General features: G+C 39.1%; 1 protein-coding gene across 13 annotated transcripts in view; it reads left to right on the top strand.

The window, feature by feature from the left end:
• ank1a (ankyrin 1, erythrocytic a) overlaps nt 1-18,153 on the top strand; it is a 128,987-nt gene extending 110,834 nt beyond the window's left edge. For 9 of the 13 annotated variants that reach the window (XM_036143713.1, XM_036143716.1, XM_036143714.1 and 6 more), the window contains 4 exons: nt 4,979-5,062; nt 5,326-5,472; nt 8,320-8,418; nt 13,336-18,153. In XM_036143713.1, coding sequence (XP_035999606.1) covers nt 4,979-5,062; nt 5,326-5,472; nt 8,320-8,391 — 303 coding nt within the window. In that variant the 3' untranslated portion in view covers nt 8,392-8,418; nt 13,336-18,153. Of the gene's footprint in view, nt 1-2,001; nt 2,528-4,978; nt 5,063-5,325; nt 6,072-8,319; nt 8,419-13,335 lie in introns of those variants that run through there. The other 4 variants (XM_012863426.3, XM_036143709.1, XM_036143719.1 and 1 more) reach the window with 4 other exon arrangements.
• Nucleotides 18,154-18,850: the final 697 nt, after the last annotated feature.

The raw sequence follows: 18,850 nt of genomic DNA, 5'->3' as shown, positions 1-18,850 counted from the left end.
CTAACCTCTAAGCTAACCAGATACATAAACACTGCACATTTGCAGATAGTGGAAACTAACATAGAATGAGCACACACACTGGTGTTAGGTGTGCGCGTCAGAATGAGCGGCATAAGGGACAACAAATAGATAAGATGATACCCTCAGAACTTGAGGGACAGAGGGGAATGAGAGCGGGAACAAAACTCTTACCAATCCCTGCTCTTTGGTGTGAAGAGCAGTGATTGGTCAGAGTTTTTACAGGCCTTCAGCTCCCACAGGGATCGATTTCCTTTTTTTTTACCTCCTTTTTCTGCATACAAAAGTATTTACTACTTTCAGGATAGAAGAATGATTTTACCCAGTATTACAAAAAGTGTTTCTGAACAGGATTACCAACGACAGCTCTAAGACTCTCCAGGGCAACTCATTGCCCAGAGTTTCCCCAATCATGAATGGTATAAGATAAGTCAGAGATGCTTAGTTGTTTAAGTACACATTGCATTGCCTCTGGATTATCATTTGACGCAGTCTCTTGTGGTCAACTTCTAACTTCCTCTTTGAATAACCCCTCAACAGAAATACCTTTTTGCTTTCACATGTATCTGTCAGTAAAGGCACACACTTTTTTCCTTTATTTTTAAGTTTAGCAGCAGAAATTATAGCTGAACCAACCTATCCATATTTTTTTTAACTTTCTTTGCAAACTTACGTTATGTCAAACATTTTAAGTATTTTTAATGATGCTTTCTTTGTAAATTTTTAATTGTTTTTGGTTTTATGAGATCAGGTCTGTCTTGTAAATAAGATCTTGGATCTGAGTTAAACAACCTGTATAAATAAAGATTAGATAAAAACAGTATAAGTAAGATTGGGGAGAAGATCAGTCTTCAGTCAACAGTCCTTGTATGGATCCTCATTCCCAGTTAAAATTTAGTTTTTCCATAACAACTCCTTTCTCCCTTTTTTCTGCTGCATTCTTAAAAAGCCCATTCATATTTCAACATACAAGCGGCTAAAATGAGCTTCGTCCAGAAGGTTTTGTCAATCTGGTGCTTTTTATAGCTACATTTTCCACCAAAAACATATTTAAATATACAGAAAACGATCCATAGTTATCTTAAAACTGTTTTTAAATCCCTGTGAGTACCTCCAACTATGGCAGCACAACCTGTACTGTAGCTTTTGATGACATCACTGAAAACACTCTTATTGTTTCATTGCATTGAAGGCTTTAAAAGTTAGAAAATAATAAAATTAAGCATATTTCTGCTTTCCAGCTAGCCTTTATTTGACCCGCTAAGCTCCTCATTCCTAAGACTTGCTGAAAATAACTGCGTGTGCTCTTTTTACGGAGGAAATTGGGTGCCATTTGCAGAGTGCAACCATTAGGTTGGTTTAACAGAAGCAGAGCAGTAGAGAAGACCGTATTAAATACTAAACGGCCAGAAGTCTACCGCATTTAATATTTTCTCTGGTCTCTGTCTATCTTCTCCAAGACATCATACTATCACACTACATTATATTATATTGAATCAGTTTTATTGACCTTACATATAAAATCATAAAGTCCCTCAAACAAACAGACCCTAAAGCCCAAAATGGCCACTAACAGTGTGAATGTCCAAATATAGAAAGCATTCTCCTGCTTCCGTTCATGTTACATGAGCCCCTTCGTAAGTCACTCCCACTTGTTAACTTTGTACACATGACAGACAGATCACACTATGAAGGACAAATATCAGCTGTAATTTTGGATGAGAACAAATACCAAATGGATCTACTAAGTTTTTGCCGTTGAAACTCTCTGTTGCTGAACATCATTAAAGAAATTGTTTTGGGTTCATTTGGTAACTGCGTTACTGTGTAAGTAGCATGGTTGTTTTTTTTATCCTGTTTGGCTGTTTTGAAGCTTAAAGAAAGGAAGGGAAAGTAGGCTGAAGTTGGAGGAGTAACTGGTCTATTACTGTGACACATGGAACTGCACAGGAGTAGGAGGAGGTATTTAAAGCCCACAGATCACATGGGCTGAAAGTCAGAGAGGTGTGAATAGAAGCTTGTCAGTGTTGCTCTGGGTTGGGTCTTTGACTGGGTTCTAGAGACCCGACAGAGGGAGGTGACGCGGTGGGGAGGGCCAGCTGCCCTAGACGTCGGAGGACAAAAATGATCTGAAACGCCAGTTTCACTGAAACAGCGACAAAACGAAAAAGAGCTGCAGCTGTTGCCTTCTCTCTCAGCTGAGGGGACCGTTTGGGAAGCAGAGGAGGGCTGACTGGCTGAAGCCGCTCTGTGCAGACTGTGTTGGTTTGCTGGGCATTAAACGGGGGCGATGTGGGCCCTGGTGACCGAGCTGCTCTTCAGCTTTGTGCTGCTGGCTTTCCTGGTAATCAGCTGCCAGAATGTCCTCCACATTGCCAGCGGCTCCGTGCGCTCCGTGCTCAGTTACATCCACGCTCAGCTGGACCATGAGCTCGGTGAGGTCGAAGGGGTCGCTGACGAGGAGGAGAACGTGACCACAAGGGTGGTCCGCCGCAGAGTCATTCTCAAGGTACAAATGTGAGGGGCAAAAAGGAAGTTGAACAAAAACTTTGCCACATTTTTCAGGAAACATCAGGCTATTGTTTGAAAGATGCCATGTTCTTTAAACCCCCGCTCCCATAATGTAGAGATGACAACAATGCTTTCCCTCTAATATGAATGTAAATGTGGTCCAAAACCATCCGCTGGTGTCTAAATGTGGTTAAAAGCTTTTAGGACCGATCAACTGGGCCACTCAGGCTGGGGACCACTCAGGCTTTGCTTTGAGTCTTTGTTTATGCTAAATTTGAACAGGAGACTAAAAAAGTCCATGGTATGTTTCTGGGCTTAATATTGCCCACAACTGGCTGACCTGAAATTCTCAGAAAAAGATGTTCACAGACACCCTGTGTTAACTTGATTTACAGGAATAAAAGGCTTTTGCTCACAAATATGCAGTTCACTTGTGGCATTGCAAATAAATGGAGTAAGCAAAATAAATGCTGTCTGATAAATAATAATATTGTAGTAATAATATCTAACACTCTAAGAAGTTTGTGCTGTGACTGTAAAGCTAAAGTACTTATAGAGCATCATGCTCTGCTGTTATAAAAATAGATTGTACTCAGTTTACCAACTCTGAGCCTCAGCTCTTTAAAATGGCTTTGTAGCATTTTCCATTCACTCTAATATCTCTTTATTTCTCTTCATAAAAACATTTTCATTATTGTGTAAACCCGGTGAGTTTTTTCATTCCCACACAAGTCCAGCTTTCATTAACTTCACTGTGATTGTCTGATAATAATAATAATATTATCAAAAATAATAGATTAATAGATGCTGTTGACCCTGAAAGAAACCTATCTATCTTTTCAATGAGCTTTTGGCTATTTGATTGCGTGTGTTTCCACCCGGTGGAGAAGAAAATGTATAAAGCACTATGTTGAAAGCCACAACCATGTTTGTCAGGGTCGTGAACAATAACTATAATCAGAAGGCTATTCTATGCAAACCACTTACAATCCTCTAACTGGAAATAGTGCAAAAAATCCAATACATTAAAGTTTGAATGTTAGAAAAAGATCCCAGAGATAAACTGATACCAGAAAGGAAGAAGAGACAAGCTGAGACAGGAGCAATGCATAATTGCAAAAAGGGAATAAACATTCAGTGTCACACAAACTTATTTGTAAAATGAAACGTATTTTTTCACATTACAGTGATAAAACTTTGATGCAATTTTCCACGAAATAGCACATCATATTTAAAGGGGAGACTAATCGTAAATGGTTTCCAAAGGTTTTCATACGTAAAAGTCTGAAAAGTGTGGCATATGTTTGTGTTCAGCCCTGTTTAACTTGATACTCCACGAGGGAACAGAGCTAACGTGTGAAAATATTTTTCCTTTTTGGCTTACTGTGTGGTGAGACTAATGCTGAACTTTACCATGAACACATAATCCCTACTGCAAAATATGGTGCTGATAACATTATGCTGTAGGGATGGTTTTCTTCAGCAGCTACAGGAAAGCTGACCAGAGTTGATGGGAAGATGGATTGCGCTAAATGCGGGGCAAAATAGGAAGAAAACGCATTACAGGCTGCAAAAGTTAGAGGCGGAGGTTTATCTTCCAGCAGGATGAGGACCCTAAGCATACAGCGAGAAAATGTGTGTTCGCAGATATTCTGCGTCTAGTCTGAGTTTGAGCAACTTTGCAACGAGAATGAGTAAAAATGTCACCCCATTCTTTTTTTAGATATTTTTATTTGTATTTATCTTTTTCCTTCCTCTTCAAACTCATGCACTACTTTGTGTTGGTCATTCACATTAAATCCCCCCCCCCAAAAAACACATCAACATCTAAAGTTGTAGCAAGATCAAATGTGACAAAAATTCAAGGCAAACAATGAATAGTTTTGAAAGGCTTATGATTATTTATTATATTTCATGGTAAAAAGCAACCCAGACAGACTTTCAGAATCAAAGTGTGGGATAGATTTACCACTTTTGGAATGTTTGGGCAAAACTTTCAAAGAAAAGCTAAATCTTGAGGATTTTTCTATTTACTAAATACTCTGGGTCAAAAGAGAACGGCCTTTCATCACATTATCTGTACTCAACCTGGAACGACATGAAAGTTGGCATATGTATCCATCCATCCACTGTCGATACTCGATTATCCGTGTATGTATGCATATATATATATATATATATATATATATATATATATATATATATATAGACCAGGTGGATCGTCATGGTTAACGGAATATAAAGAAAGTAAGGGCAATTTATTTGTTGATAAACCAGCACTACACCGCAGAGTGAGTCTGTGTGACGGATCTGAGCTGCCACGCACTATGTAACATTTTGGCTCATTTTAAAATCTGTTTTTTATTTCACGTGCCTACAGTTTAAGAAGAATTTGTCATGTTTTATTCCATATAAAAAACCTTGAACATGAAGTTTTTGTTGTTCCCAGGGCGATGAGGTTGAAGACCTTCCTGGGGGGCAAGTAAGCGAGGAGCAGTTCACGGATGAACACGGAAACATCGTCACAAAGAAGGTCAGAATTTTCAGCGTGTGTTTTGTAGCAACCTTGAAGTCAGGGTTTGGTTCTGTCACAGTTAAATATTAATTCAGCATCTCCCCACATGCTGATTATTCAGCCAATTGTTGTGTCTGTCAAAGTTCTTCATCCATTTCATGTTGGATATTTTTAAGTACACAGTTGTTTTCTCCATGAACATTTCTTCTTCTTCTGTTACTTTGTTATCCATCCGTCTGTCCCCCCTCCTCCTGTGTGCCAACGTCTAAAATGCGGGATAGATTGTACGGAAGGTTGTGCGCAGAGGGAAAGGTTTGGGAGAGGAAGGGGTTCTGGAAGTGGAAGGTTCCCTGCTGGATGCCAACGAGCTGGAGGGCGAGGCCGAGCAGTACCTGAGCTACGCCGTCCTGGGCCGCGACAGCAGCAAGGTGGGCTTCTGATCCGCAGGCGGCTGTATGCCTCTCTCCAGGTTTCAACAGGGAGTTGTTAGAGCTGAGTTTTGCTAAATTACATGAGATAGTACAGCTGGTCACCCAGTGAGGTTCAGCTTCTAGAAATCAGTGCAAAAGCTTTAAAATAGCGAGTGTTCTTGAATGATGGCAGTAAACCTGAATGTGGTTTCAGTCTGTCTGTAAAGCAGCTGAGCAGTTTCAGTGTGTCAGACCTAAATCCCTGAAGGAAATACGGATGTGTGTGTTTGGGTAAATGCTCCGCTGCTGACTTTCTGTTACGTTTATTTCAGCCCAAATGTTTTCTTATGTTCTTTATTTTACATCTGTGGGGGGAAAAATAGTCTATTTTTCTGACTGCTTTGGTCGAGATCCAAAAATCCATCAGTTAAGTTAATTTTTTTTCTTTTTGTCATCATTAAGCCATTACTACACTTTGATTGTTTTCAACACAGTAAGTTATGAAATTATTATCATGACCCCTTGCAGTTGTTAAAGCTACAATTCTTTCTTTGCTCTCTAAATGAGTGTTTCTTCTGTTTTCTTGCTTTTATTAAAGCTCAGTCCTTCAACTCTGACTGTGTCCTGGTCCCTCGAGCTACCGCTGAATCACAAATTATTTAGTAATTTAATGGGTTTTACGTGACAGGTGGTTCAGAGTGTTGATGTCTATTTGCAAAAGTGTTCATACGCCTTCGACCTTTCAACATTTTTCCCCATCACAACCAGAAACTTCAAATGTTTTATTGGAACCTGTTCCGATATTCTAACACAAATTAGTGCATAATTGTAAAATGGAAGGTGAACGATACAGAGTTTTAAAGTGTTTAACCAAATCTGTAAAGTGCGGCATGCATTAATATTTGAGCCTGTTTTTCAACCTGCTGAGTTCAGAGATCAGCTAATTAGTAAACAGGTCCACCTGTGTGTAATCTAATCTCAATATCTATGCAACGGTTCTATGAAGGCGTCAGAGGTTTTGTGAGAGAACATTTATGAACTAACATCATCACGAAGACCATAAAAAAACGCAGAAAAGTCAGCAAGTAAGATGTGGACAAGTTCTAAGCAGGATTAGGTTTAAAACAGGTGCACAATTCAGTCCATCAGGCAAGGAGTTTGCAAACCCTCCAAGTCATCCTTGTTCAACTTAAAGGTAGAGTTGCAGATTTTTCTAAGTTCCTATTTGAATAACTGCACATGTGCAAGAAAGTCTAACCTGCTCTTCTGCTCCTCAGGGGGGTCACGTAAAAAAAATCTCCCAAATCCACTCTGGTCTTATTTCTTTCTTCTGAGGCCTTCTTCTCATAAACATGAACACGGTTTGCTTTTTCCGACACTCCGCCATGTTCAAAGTATACGGTGAGAGCAGCGGCGCTACAAAGAACGGCTAACACAGAAGCTAACTGGAAACATAAACACAAGAAGTGCGCAGCCAGCAAGCGGAGACTAACAAGGAACGTGCACGCACACTGGTGTCAGATATAAAGCTCAGGTTAAAACATTTAATCCATCCTACAGGTCAAATATTGATCACTCACTCCACAGTTCTGTTGTAAGCAAGAAAAAAGCCACTCTGAAAGAACGCCACGTGGGGTTCGATTTAGTGAGCTTAGAGAGAATCAGCTCTGGTCAGATAGAAATAAAATTGTAGTTTTTGGTCCACTTAAAAACATGATATATGTGGGGCAGAACATTGGCCTTCTCACTGAACACACCATCCAGATGGTGAAACATGACAGTAGCAGCATCATTATGTGGGAGTAGTTTGTTTGTTTTTTGGGGAACAGGAAAAATTATTACAGTTGAAGTCAAGAAGTCAAGAAGAAGGTCTAGATTATGGGAAATATTAGATGAAAACCTGAATTCAGTCAGCAAAAAGAGTGGAGATTGGAGTGCCACGGACAGGTTTCCATCTAAGCTATGCATTGTGTTAGAATGGCCTAGTCAAAGTACACAACTAAATCCATTTGAGAATCTTAGCCAAGCCTTGTAAAAGTATGTCCTCTGAAATGCTTCTTCCAAATTGATGAGGCATGAGCTAATTTACAAACAAGAACGGGCAAAGGTTTCAAACTCTAAATGTGCAAGCCTGGCAGAAACATACACCAAAATGCCTTCTGCGTAAATGCAGCAAAAAGTGATCTGACAAAACATGTGCTTGAATAAAAATGCAAGCCACATAAACCAGATTTTTATTAGTAAAAGAAAATTGAAAGTAAATATTTATATTCTTCCGCCTCACAATTATGATCTACTTAGTGTTGGAACATTAAATAAAAATCCGGCATAGGTGGAAGTTTCTGGTTGAAACCAGAAAATGTAGAAAAGTTAATGAAGTATGAACAGCCAGCTACTGTTGTAAAATAAATCACTCCGCTGATGAGTTAAAGGTACAGAAAATACAAATATGTTGTTCATTTAAGGCTTTAACAGTTTGTTCAAACATTTTCCATTTACTCTGAACCACAGATTCACTGTTCTATCCATCTTTAAATGTCCCTGATTTACATTCCTGCTTCAATGTTTATATCATTTGTGTTTTTCCCTTTCTCTACTCTTCTGTTGTCTGTATGTTTCTGTCACATCTCTTTATGTTTCCATTGCTGCCTGTCATCTCTTTTCTATTGAAACTTTTTTCTTCGTCCACTAATATGTTTCAACCTTTCCTTCTGATCTTTCTTCTGTTTCTATTCTCTTTTTCTTTCATTTTGTCCCCCCTTACTAATATTCTCTCACCCACTTCCTGTTCCCCTTCTTTCTTTACCATCTGTCCTCAACCTGTGGATCCCCCCTGTGTAAACTCCCTCTCCCTCCACAATGTAGCCCGATTCTATGGATGTGAAGAAAGGTGCTCAGATAGTGAAATGTGCCACTCTGCGGAGAGTTAAGCAGTGAGGCAGACAGAGCGCTGCGTCCCTGCAGGTACGGGACTGACCCACAGGGCCTTGTCTGACCTGTGGTTAAAACATTTAATCTGGTCTCTCTGGATTAAATGCATCTAAACTTACCTTTAGATAAATACTAATGATGTTTAACATGATACTGGCACAACAATGTGACACAAAGACATACTGCACAGTTTATATAAATATATATATATATATATATATATGGAGAGGGATTTTGTTGAGTTATAATTAGCAGTCAGTATCTTGCCCCATTTTGTCTGCAGTAGCAGTCTAAGCAACTTTAGTTCTGACCAGCTATTCCACAAAGGGAGTGGATACCAAAGTGGATTTTAACTTATCAACCTGTTTTAACACTACCGATTAGCCCTGAGACTTCCACAATACTGCAGAACGGTACTCATTTTGTTAACAAAGCTTAAAACCTCAAAAAGATTCAACAGAGCAACATGCTCTAGAAAACACAACTTCGTAACAACTTTCACACCGAAGAGCAATGTTGTTAGTTTGACCCACAAGGTGGTTTTAGTGGCTAACTTCCTATCCGCCACTCTAGAGGACATGCAGAACAGAGTGATAACCAGACACTGCTGAAGATTTTTTATTTCATTGCAAAATTACATTTTTGAGCTGTTGTAAACTGAGATAACTGGAGACTAAGACTTGATTAAATCTTTTGTTTTTTTTATGATCACAAATTGTGACGAGAAAACAGGAGTGAAGACAAAGATAAACTTGTTGTTATAACATTGAGCAGGAAGATTTGTATGATTAAACATTACAGCTTCTCTTGGCCTTTTCATACCATTTTATTTGAGTTGGGTTCATGATGATACTACTCTATCTTCCCCTAATAGCATTATTAATCGCCGCTTTCTTCAATATTCCTGCATGTATCACTATTGGTACACTCGCTACTTGTCACCCAAGATTGGTTGTGGCTATATTTTTGTGAAAAAGGTCTAGTTCTGGTCAGCAGACAATCCCTCAGTGCATCTGAAGTAGAAGGTGGAAGAAGCAAATATCAGAATTATTAGTAATCCAATTATAATCAAAATATGTTGTCGCTGTTGAAATGAACAGTATTTCATTTATTTTCTGCCTGTATTCATTCTCTGTCTGTTTTTTTCTCACAGCTAATTACCGTTAATGTTGACAGACTATAAATACATTTACATTCATCGTAAATACCTGGTGTTTTTTTTTCATATGGGCCATATGGGCAGTTGCCCAGGGTGGCATTAGAAATAACATCATTCATGCAAGAACCACTGATAAAAAACCATACACTTGCTGCATGCATGGCTAGAGGTAGGCTCAATCTGAATATCCTCATAGAGCAAGGACTCTTTAGCCAAACCGGAAGTGTGTCAGTGGTCGCCATGATAAGTGCTGTCCGAATAGTGCAGCAACTAAGGAAGGAGGTAGGAAAAGGAGTCTGTATGCTCCCTTCTGTTCCTAGTTTTGCTTTGGAACCCCGCGACGTCCCTTACCAGTGCTAAGAACCTTTAAGGTATCCCACAATCCAATGCTTGACATGACGCAGCAGCACAGCCCCCTCATGGAAATCAACAAAGATGAGAGAGGGCACTTTGTAGTTCTGAAGGCTGTAGACCCGGATTTGACTCGCATCATCCATGTGCGTTGCGTCTCCGTCACTTAATGATGTCAGAGTCAAAGGCTGTCTGAAATCAGCACTGCGGTCCGAAGCTCCTTTCCTCCCCGTGATTATGATGATTATGATGATGATGATGATGATGATGATTATGAAGACGATTCTTACTGTTGACTCCATAAAAGGTGAAAGAACAGGAGCTAGGAGCAGGAGGTTGGAGTTATTTCTAAGGGTATTCGGATGGAGCCGTAGTCTTGGATCAGGATGGAAGTGCACTATCCTCGGTGTAACACACCAGGCTTGGCAGCGCTTGTAGCATGGAGCTTTTTCATCCTGGCATCTTTTAAGCGATAATAAGTAAAAAACAAAAACAAAAAAAAAAAGAATGAGGTGCCATACACCAAGGGGCAAGGCTATTAACCTCAAATTGTGTGACTTGGTGAATGTGGCTGAGGTGTAAAAAAAAAAAAAAAAAAAAAAAAAAAAAAGTCGATAAGACTAGAAAAGCACTACATAAATTCAGTCCATTTACTTTGTGAAGACACAAGAGTCCCTGAGGAGACGGGGACAAGGAATATCCACAAAGATATTATGTCGTTTAGGCTGGACGTCCTCATGGATGCAACGTTTCGCAGGTTTCTTTAGCATTGTCACAGTGCCACCAATAGGTCCGACATACCTACTACAGCCTTTTCAATTGAGCTGCGTCGTCTTGTGTGGACGCACATTTTATTCCTAATTGTTTATTAACATTTACCCTGTTCAAGGCCTAAATTGTCCCACACACAACTAAAAATAAACAACAACAACAACAAAAAACTATTAATTTCTTAAGAAGCAGGTTGATCAGCTTGCCAGGATCGGTGCACAGAAAGAAACTTAGTTCATGTCAATGATTCCTTCTGATAGCTGCTGAAGTATAGTATTTTCTTTGCTTTTACTAAAGTTAAAATATTTTTAGTTTTAGGTACAAGCCACAGGATGGCAGACGATGCAGTATGCTTTTTTTTCCCTCTGACTAGCTTAGTTTGACTCTGAAATGTAAAACTGTTTTATTTTTCTCCAGACGTGATTTATTTAGACTGATATCTACTGTTGACAAGATACTGACCACTGATAACTCTGCATAACCCCAAGTCAAAAAAAATCCACCACTTCCTTATAAGTGCTGTAAAAGCACTTCAATGTCACTGTTGCTACTGATTTATTGTTTAAGCTGTTCATTAGCATTGTTCAAGACATCTAATAATAATAATCAAATAGTTTTTCATCACACTTTTAGATTGCTAACAACCTGCTGAAAACCGTGACTGCTTCTGTGCTTTGGCATTCTTACATCATAGCATGGATTTATGTTTGTGAGAAAAAAAAACTAATGACAACATCTTTTTACTTTGAAAATGTTCAGATTGATATGATGATCCTGATTCTATAATATTTCTTTATCCATACTTACAGTTTATATATGTTTTCTGTTCAAGTGTTATATTGAACTAGAACATATAACAACATAATATATAGCAAGAGATCTTTAAAATTGTACTGAGTCAGTGTTTTTTTTCTTTGTGCACATTGTGACAAGCTCTGATAAAGTGTGACACAGTGAGCTGTCAGCGAAACCAAGACAGATCTTGTAAAGTGGCAGCTCGCAGGGACAAAGCTGCCAAGCCAGTTGTCTGGAGAATATGAGCCACTGTGTGTGTGTGTGTGTGTGTGTGTGTGTGTGTGTGTGTGTGTGTGTGTGTGTGTGTGTGTGTGTGTGTTAGCGGTGACTTTCCCTTTCTAAAATAAAGGCCGTGACATTCCTGAGACTACTGATGTGTCAAGTGCCTCACTCCTGCACGTTAACCTGCTTTTGCCAACCATTTTTGGTTAAATGCCACGGCACAAACAATGTGGTGTGTGTGAGAGAATCTGATTTAAATACAAAAGGTGGTTAGTATATGAGGAAAATTTAAATGTGAGCATTTTACCAAAGTCATGCTACGTGGCACTTTTGAATCTCTTGGCGAAGGTTGTCGTCTTTGCTTTCCGCTTCTGTTTGCATGCCGCCTCTCATATATGGGTGCATCTCAGTAAATAGGAATATCATATAAAAGTCTGTTTATTTAGCTAATTCAGTTTTTAAAAATGAGAGCCATTTGTTACACACAAAGTGATTTATTCAAAGTTTTTACCATGTTCATTTGGACATTAAAATCCAAAAATGTTTCCATACACTGTACAGCAAACACACTCAATACTCGATCAGAGCCCCTTATGCATGAATCACTGCATCAGTGCATTATGACTTGAAGATCACGGTGTGATTCTGCTGAGCCGTTAAAGAGGCTTTAACAGCAGCCCTCAGGTTGTGTGAATTGTTGGGTCTGGAGTGTCTCATCTTCCTCATATTGCTTAGACTTTCTGTGGGTTCAGGTCGGTCCAGTTTCGATCAAGAAAAGTGATACTGTTGTCCTTACGGCTGGTATTTGTACCTTAGACCGTTTGGGCAGGTGCCAAGTCCTGCTGGAAAATAAAACTCCTTGAAGCTCGTCTGTAGAGGGAAGCACGAAGAGCTCAAAATGTTTCTGGTAGACGGCTGCTTTGCCTTTGGACTTCATAGAACACAATGGACCGACAGGAGAACCGGACATGTCCCAGAATCATCACTCACTTCCCGATGGGCCTCAAGATGTTTGGATTCTGTCCCTTATCACTCTTCTTCAAAACTCTGGGATCTTGATTTCTAAATGAAAATTGAAATTTGGACCACTGAGCAAAAATCCAGCCCTCTTTCCCCTTTACCCCAGGTAAGAAGCTTTGACTCGAAGGTTGCAAGAGCTGCAAATTCAAAGCTCTCCTTCAAAGTCTGCTCTCAAGGCTGCGGTTATCCCCTCTTGTCACTTTCCTTCCACTCAACTTTCCATCCCTGGGATACAGCAAACATCTTTAGCAGTGACGCTTTGTGTTAGTGGTCGTCTGCTTGAAATGTGTTAAGTCTTCCTTGTGATTGAGTGGGCAATACTATGGCCAAAACCAAAAGAAATTGGTATTAAGAATCTTTTTATTGGTTTTATGCAAAAACTAAAATTTTCTAAAAGATTGACTTTTGAGTTAAGTTAGGCTCCCAAGCCATAATCATCAAAAATTACAGTAATATAAATAAACCCATCTGTCTTAATGTCTTAATTGATATTCTATTAGTTTATCTTTATTAATTGAATTACTGGCTTAAATGTACTTTTAGATGATATTTGAATTCACTGAGATGCACCTGTACAGCATTGAAACAGATGTAGCTCGGTGCTGCAGCAGTGATTTTCCCTCTATCCACAGAGTTCTCCGCAGGATTCAACCCCTTCACCCAAACCATCCTACATGGACACATGACCAGCAGCGGCTGTCAGGGGGAAGACCACACAGGGACAGGCCGAAAAACAAAAATGAAAACCCCTCCAACACGACGACGGCGGCGGCGGCGGCGGCGGCGTAGGCATCGCCGTCTTTCAGCACGCTCCAGAAGAAAAGGATAAAGATCCACTTGTGGTTTTTATTACCTCTTTATTTTTTAAAAACTCTGGGGAAACGGGGAAAAAAAATCGTACTAGGCTAGAAGCATGATTTCATATAAAACAAAACCAAACACAAGCAAAAAAAAAAAAAAAGAAAGAAAGAAAGAAACGCAACCAAACTGTGCTTCCTGTTATCTGTATCAGCATGAGTGATTGCTGCCGCATGGCCTGTCTTTAACTACAAGTATGGAGGGGAACACAGGGGTGGGTAAAAGGGGTGGGTTGGGACAGGCATGCAATGTCCTTTCAATCACTGGCCCGTCTTCTAAAGTAATCCAGGAAGTTAACTGTTTAACAGCCTGAGGAAAAAAAAAAAAAAAGATCCACCAAACTCAAATCCCTCTCTTCCACAACACACAGAGCAGTTTTGATCCTCTCCCAGTGCCCTCTGAGCCCAGGAAAGCTCCTCGAACCACCCAAGAATATCAGTGTTGTACATAATATCGTATGCACTCAAATGCGCTACGTGGCCGTGTGTTACGTGTGTTGTTTATGTTCTCTAAGATCTCTATGCGACGCCACTGATGCTGCTTTCATGTACATAGGAGATTCCTCCCTGTTTTTTCTTGTTAGAGCTGTTCTGTCAGAACCTATATAATACTAGTCTATATATCCTGAGGTCTTTGTGGGTACAAGAACATGCAAACGTTCCGTCGCTCTGCCTGTTTTGATTTGGTTTATGCTCATTTTTCCGCGCCTCTCGTTTGCTTTCATTGTTTAGACACGTCAGGCTGCAGAGGGGAGGACTTCTCTTCCATCATGTGTTGTGGGTCTTTTTCCATCTTCAGGAGGTGGTTTTAAAACCTTCTCGTTCTGCAGAAGGCAAGATTATGAGGAGACTCTTCCATCTTTCTTGTTTAAGGTTTTGTTTCGTCCACACTGCTTTGTAATAAAATGTCTCACCTCTGCGGTCACCCTCTCAGAGCACATGTAGCAATCCTGTCCCTCTTTACCGGGGTGCCCCCTCCCCTCTTCACACACACAAAGGAACATGGTGCACTTACAGATCACCTGTCCACCACCAAAAGATGTCACTCGATGAGGTAGCTGAAACCCTGGTAATGTAGCACTGGTCTGACTGGACAGTCAGGGGAGCGTCGCGTCACGGGTCGAGGTCGTGTTGAGCTCTGATGTTTGTCCTTTTGTTGGCTACTTGGAGCGTAGCAAAGGCAGTCAGTCACCGATCACTGTGATGAGAAACTGTAATACTGACCCGTAACTGTGAGCCTGGCTCCCTCTCGTCTCCAAGCTTGTCTCCCTTCACTTTATTTTCCCCCCTCCAGCATCCTTTGCTGTGAGGATTCAGTTTCTCAGACGTTTATTTATGTAATATTTGGAAGAAGCAATAACTGCTAACAAAAAGAAGAAAAAAAGGTTGTAAATGAGAGAGCGTGTGAGAGAAAAGACTTTTAGGATCACAGGTTACGTCTTCCTAAACTCGGGATTGTTTATTGCAGCTTTTGAGTCTTGTTCTGTGTGTTCAGAAATGATGTCAGTGATTTAGGATCCCACATTTGATTATTTTGCTTCACATTATGGATCACAAATGTTGGTATGATTTCCTATCATACATCCAACGGCGTTTTTTCAGGAATGGCATAAAATAGACAAAAATCACAGGATCTGTGATCAAATTAGAATAACTCATGCTTATTCCATCTTTATAGTTTAATCTGCTAGCTTTTCTCCGCCTGTGGCGGTCCTGATTCTAAAAGAATAAAGCATTATAAATGCTATTTTTTGTGTTGCACGTATAGATTGGACGTTTCATAAATATCAACTGTGTATTAAGGAATTTCTGTTCAGTACAGAATAATCCTGTTCAGATGTAACAGGCTATTTTTAAATACCTTGCATAAACAATGATACAATGTAGTCCATATTCATAAAAGTTGAGACTGAATTACAGTAGCTCTGTAATTTAAGACAAACAGCCATCTATGACTCATGCCAGCTTCTGCATCTTTAGCGTTGTGCATTGTAAGGCCCTTTGTGACAGCAAGTGGGAGCACGCTCCCAGTGGCTGGACATGCAGCTGAAATAACTTTATTTCGTTTTGTTTTTTGCGTTTTTTTGCGTGGTCTTGCCACTCCCGATGAAATGTTGCCCTGGGCGGTGAGCCACGTCAAAAACCACCACTGCATGAACCTCATCTGCAAAGTGCCCAACATTTGATTTAGTTGTTCATCTGAGAATGTGGGTGAGTTCAAGCAGTTTTTAAACCTTAAAGTCATTCATATGCACTCCAGCAGACATCCTGTTGTGTGAGTTTGCATTTGCATGTGTTTCTGGGTACCTCTTCTGTCCCGAATAATGGGACGTACTAAAGTTGGGGAGTGACACAGCAAAAAGTCACAGACTTTATAGGTCTACTTTCTAAATCACTTTAAAAGGTTGATTTACCTCAAAATGTGTGTGCCACCTCACATAATACAAAGTATCTTAACATGCATTTAATTCAGATGTTATGTTCACCACTCTTTGTCAGACAGAAATATGTAAACCACAGAAATGTCGCAATAAGCATCCATCCGTAAGTGTTTAGTAGGCTCCAGGGCCAGAAACGATGAATGTAAAGTGGTGGTATTACTGTAAATCCTGTTATTTGTTGGCTCTGTACTCCAGTAGATATTAGGGTGTTCACTCTGATGTTTAAAACTCAATATCTGTTCAACAAATGTTTGACTTCATCCTCCCTTCATCGCAAACATACATGTAGGACGGTTTTTAAAAATGGAAAGCCTTGACTTGTATTTACAATTATCTCTTTGTTAGATATATTTATATTTTATTATCTCATTTAATGCCCATGAAAGTAAGAGTGTCAATTATATATTTACAGAAATAAAAGTGCCCTGTATGTCACAGCAAACAATTCCCATCATGTGATGCAATGCCTTTTTTTTTTTTTTTTGTTGACCGCATCATATTTGAATTGCTTTCAAAGCAAATGAACTAAATTCAAATATATAGATAGGTTGAAATTATATATTTAATTTTATTATTCTGTTGTGGTTTATTGGAAATGTGAAATGATTATTCTTTCAGATTTTTTTTTATTATTATTATTGTTTTAGTGTCTTGTTAATATCCTTACCATTTTTCTGGTGTTGAGGGCTAAAGTGCCACAGTTCATGAAATAAGCCTTTTGCTGGAATGCATATTTATATATGTGATAATGTAATCCTCATTATATTAAATACCTTAAGTAGGCAAAAATATAATCTGTTCAAATGAATTCTTTTCAGATTTATTATGCACCCCCAGTGTTTCATAAATCATTGAGACAATTATTAAATTAAACTTTTTGTTTTCGAAAAACATCACATATATAAATTATTTATGAATCGAGTGTGGCACATTTGGGTTTCCATACTGCTGCAGAGTAAGCCCCAGCGGCCTGATGTGAAAAGAGTAAATTGAAAGAAAAAGAGCAGAATTATGCATGTGGTACAAAGAGATAGGTCTGTAGAATTGAGCAGATGTATCTAATGTATACATTCACATCAGGTTGTTTTTCTCAGCATTTACTTAGGTTTAACCTGTGGCGTTTAAATGCCTTTTTTTCTTTTTGTTCTTAACATTTTATTTATTTAATTTCTTCTAAAAGAGTGTTTCACCCTTTAAGCTTACATGGTCATGTTCAAAGTTTATTATTTCTTTTCTTCTTCTTTTTTTTGTTAGTTTTTTTGTTGATCCCCTGCTGATGTCAGGGTAACTGTTACAGGGAAAACACAATGAGGGGGTGCAATCTCAAACAAGACTGGATTTCCTGAGGAATTTAGTAGCTGCAAGACGACAAGCATTTTTCCTCAACACAGCCCACCCCTGGTTGATTTTATTTTATTGATGTTGTTTGTTTGTTTGTTTGTTTGTTTGTTCCCTCTTACCAAATATGAGACTGAGCCAAATCTTAGGCTTCCATATGGTGACGGACTGAATGTGGTTAGAAAGGTGTCCGAGCAGGGGCCAGCAGGAGGCGCTGTGGTTACAACAGCGAGGCAAAATGACCCGGAGAGCCCTGCGCTCAAGGACTGCCAAAAAAAAAAAAAAAAAAAAATGATGCCATGCACCAAGTTCATGCAAAAATATTAACTCCTGCAAAAACTAGAGAACACATGTATATTCCTTTAGAATGGATTGAAGACATTATTACCGCAATAGCATATTACTCGATACTAAGGAATGCAACTGCGCACATGCACAAAAAATGTTTTTAACATTAAAAGGCTATAAATATATATGAAATATATAAATATATATATTTACTTAGAATGCTATGCACCCTTACTTGTCAACTGGGATTTCTATTATGTTATGGATGTACTTTTAGCATCATACAGCTGTAGCTACCAAGAGACTGTTGAGTTCTGGGTATTGCCTGCAACCTGGGGTTAACTAGGGGTCTTATGGGTGTTTTAACTTGTTTTGTTTTCTTTTTTATTGTCATGGAGAGTCGAACATGGATTTAAAATATACATGTGAAAACCTTTTAATCCAATCAACGTCTGAGGGCATCTATTGACAATTTACTCTGTACACCAGCTCAACATTTACAAAATAAATAAAGAAACAAAATGTCTTCGCGTACAGTGTGTGTACTTTTGTGAGAGGCCCTCGTTCACAGCTCACAGACAGCGGGTCGCAGTGCGGTGAGCAGTTAGAGATCAGGTAGGGGTTTGGTTAAAAACAGTCGATAGATCTGTAGTAAAATTCACAGGAATGTTCAGTAATAAAAGTTCTAACATGTCCAGAATTTATACATTTCCATATAGAGAATTGGGAATACAGCACACAGCCATGAGGAATTAAGCAAACATGGCATTACTTTGGCTGGTTGGGGGAAAAAAATGTAATTCACTGGAAATAAAGGGCTATTTGGTCTGATGACTGTTTTTGTAAACTCGTAGAATAAAGGGCGGATGAGCTTAGCCAGAGACAGATAGATTTAACTATTGATCCTAATGATGATTGCCCCATGTTTTTCTTATTTAATTTTCTAGAATATTTGGATTACAAGGCCAAGATGATCCCCACATACATGTAAGGCTTTACCTTGACACCAGAATGCACTGGAGAAACCATGACTGGGAACCTTCTATTAGGACAGAAATATACATTGTGACATAGCACAAGTGTGTCATTTGATTTTATCACTCTTAGTCAGATAATTTACATTGTTTATTTGTTACCTATTAAATATTAATGCGACTTTTACACATTTCACAGACAAAGCCTTTCAGTTTGAAGCCCAGTTTAACACTTTGCAGTGCACTTTG

Source organism: Fundulus heteroclitus, chromosome 12 (genome assembly GCF_011125445.2).
Source record: "Fundulus heteroclitus isolate FHET01 chromosome 12, MU-UCD_Fhet_4.1, whole genome shotgun sequence".
Classification (NCBI taxonomy): Eukaryota; Metazoa; Chordata; class Actinopteri; order Cyprinodontiformes; family Fundulidae; genus Fundulus; species Fundulus heteroclitus.
This window is presented reverse-complemented; position numbering and strand designations above follow the sequence as displayed.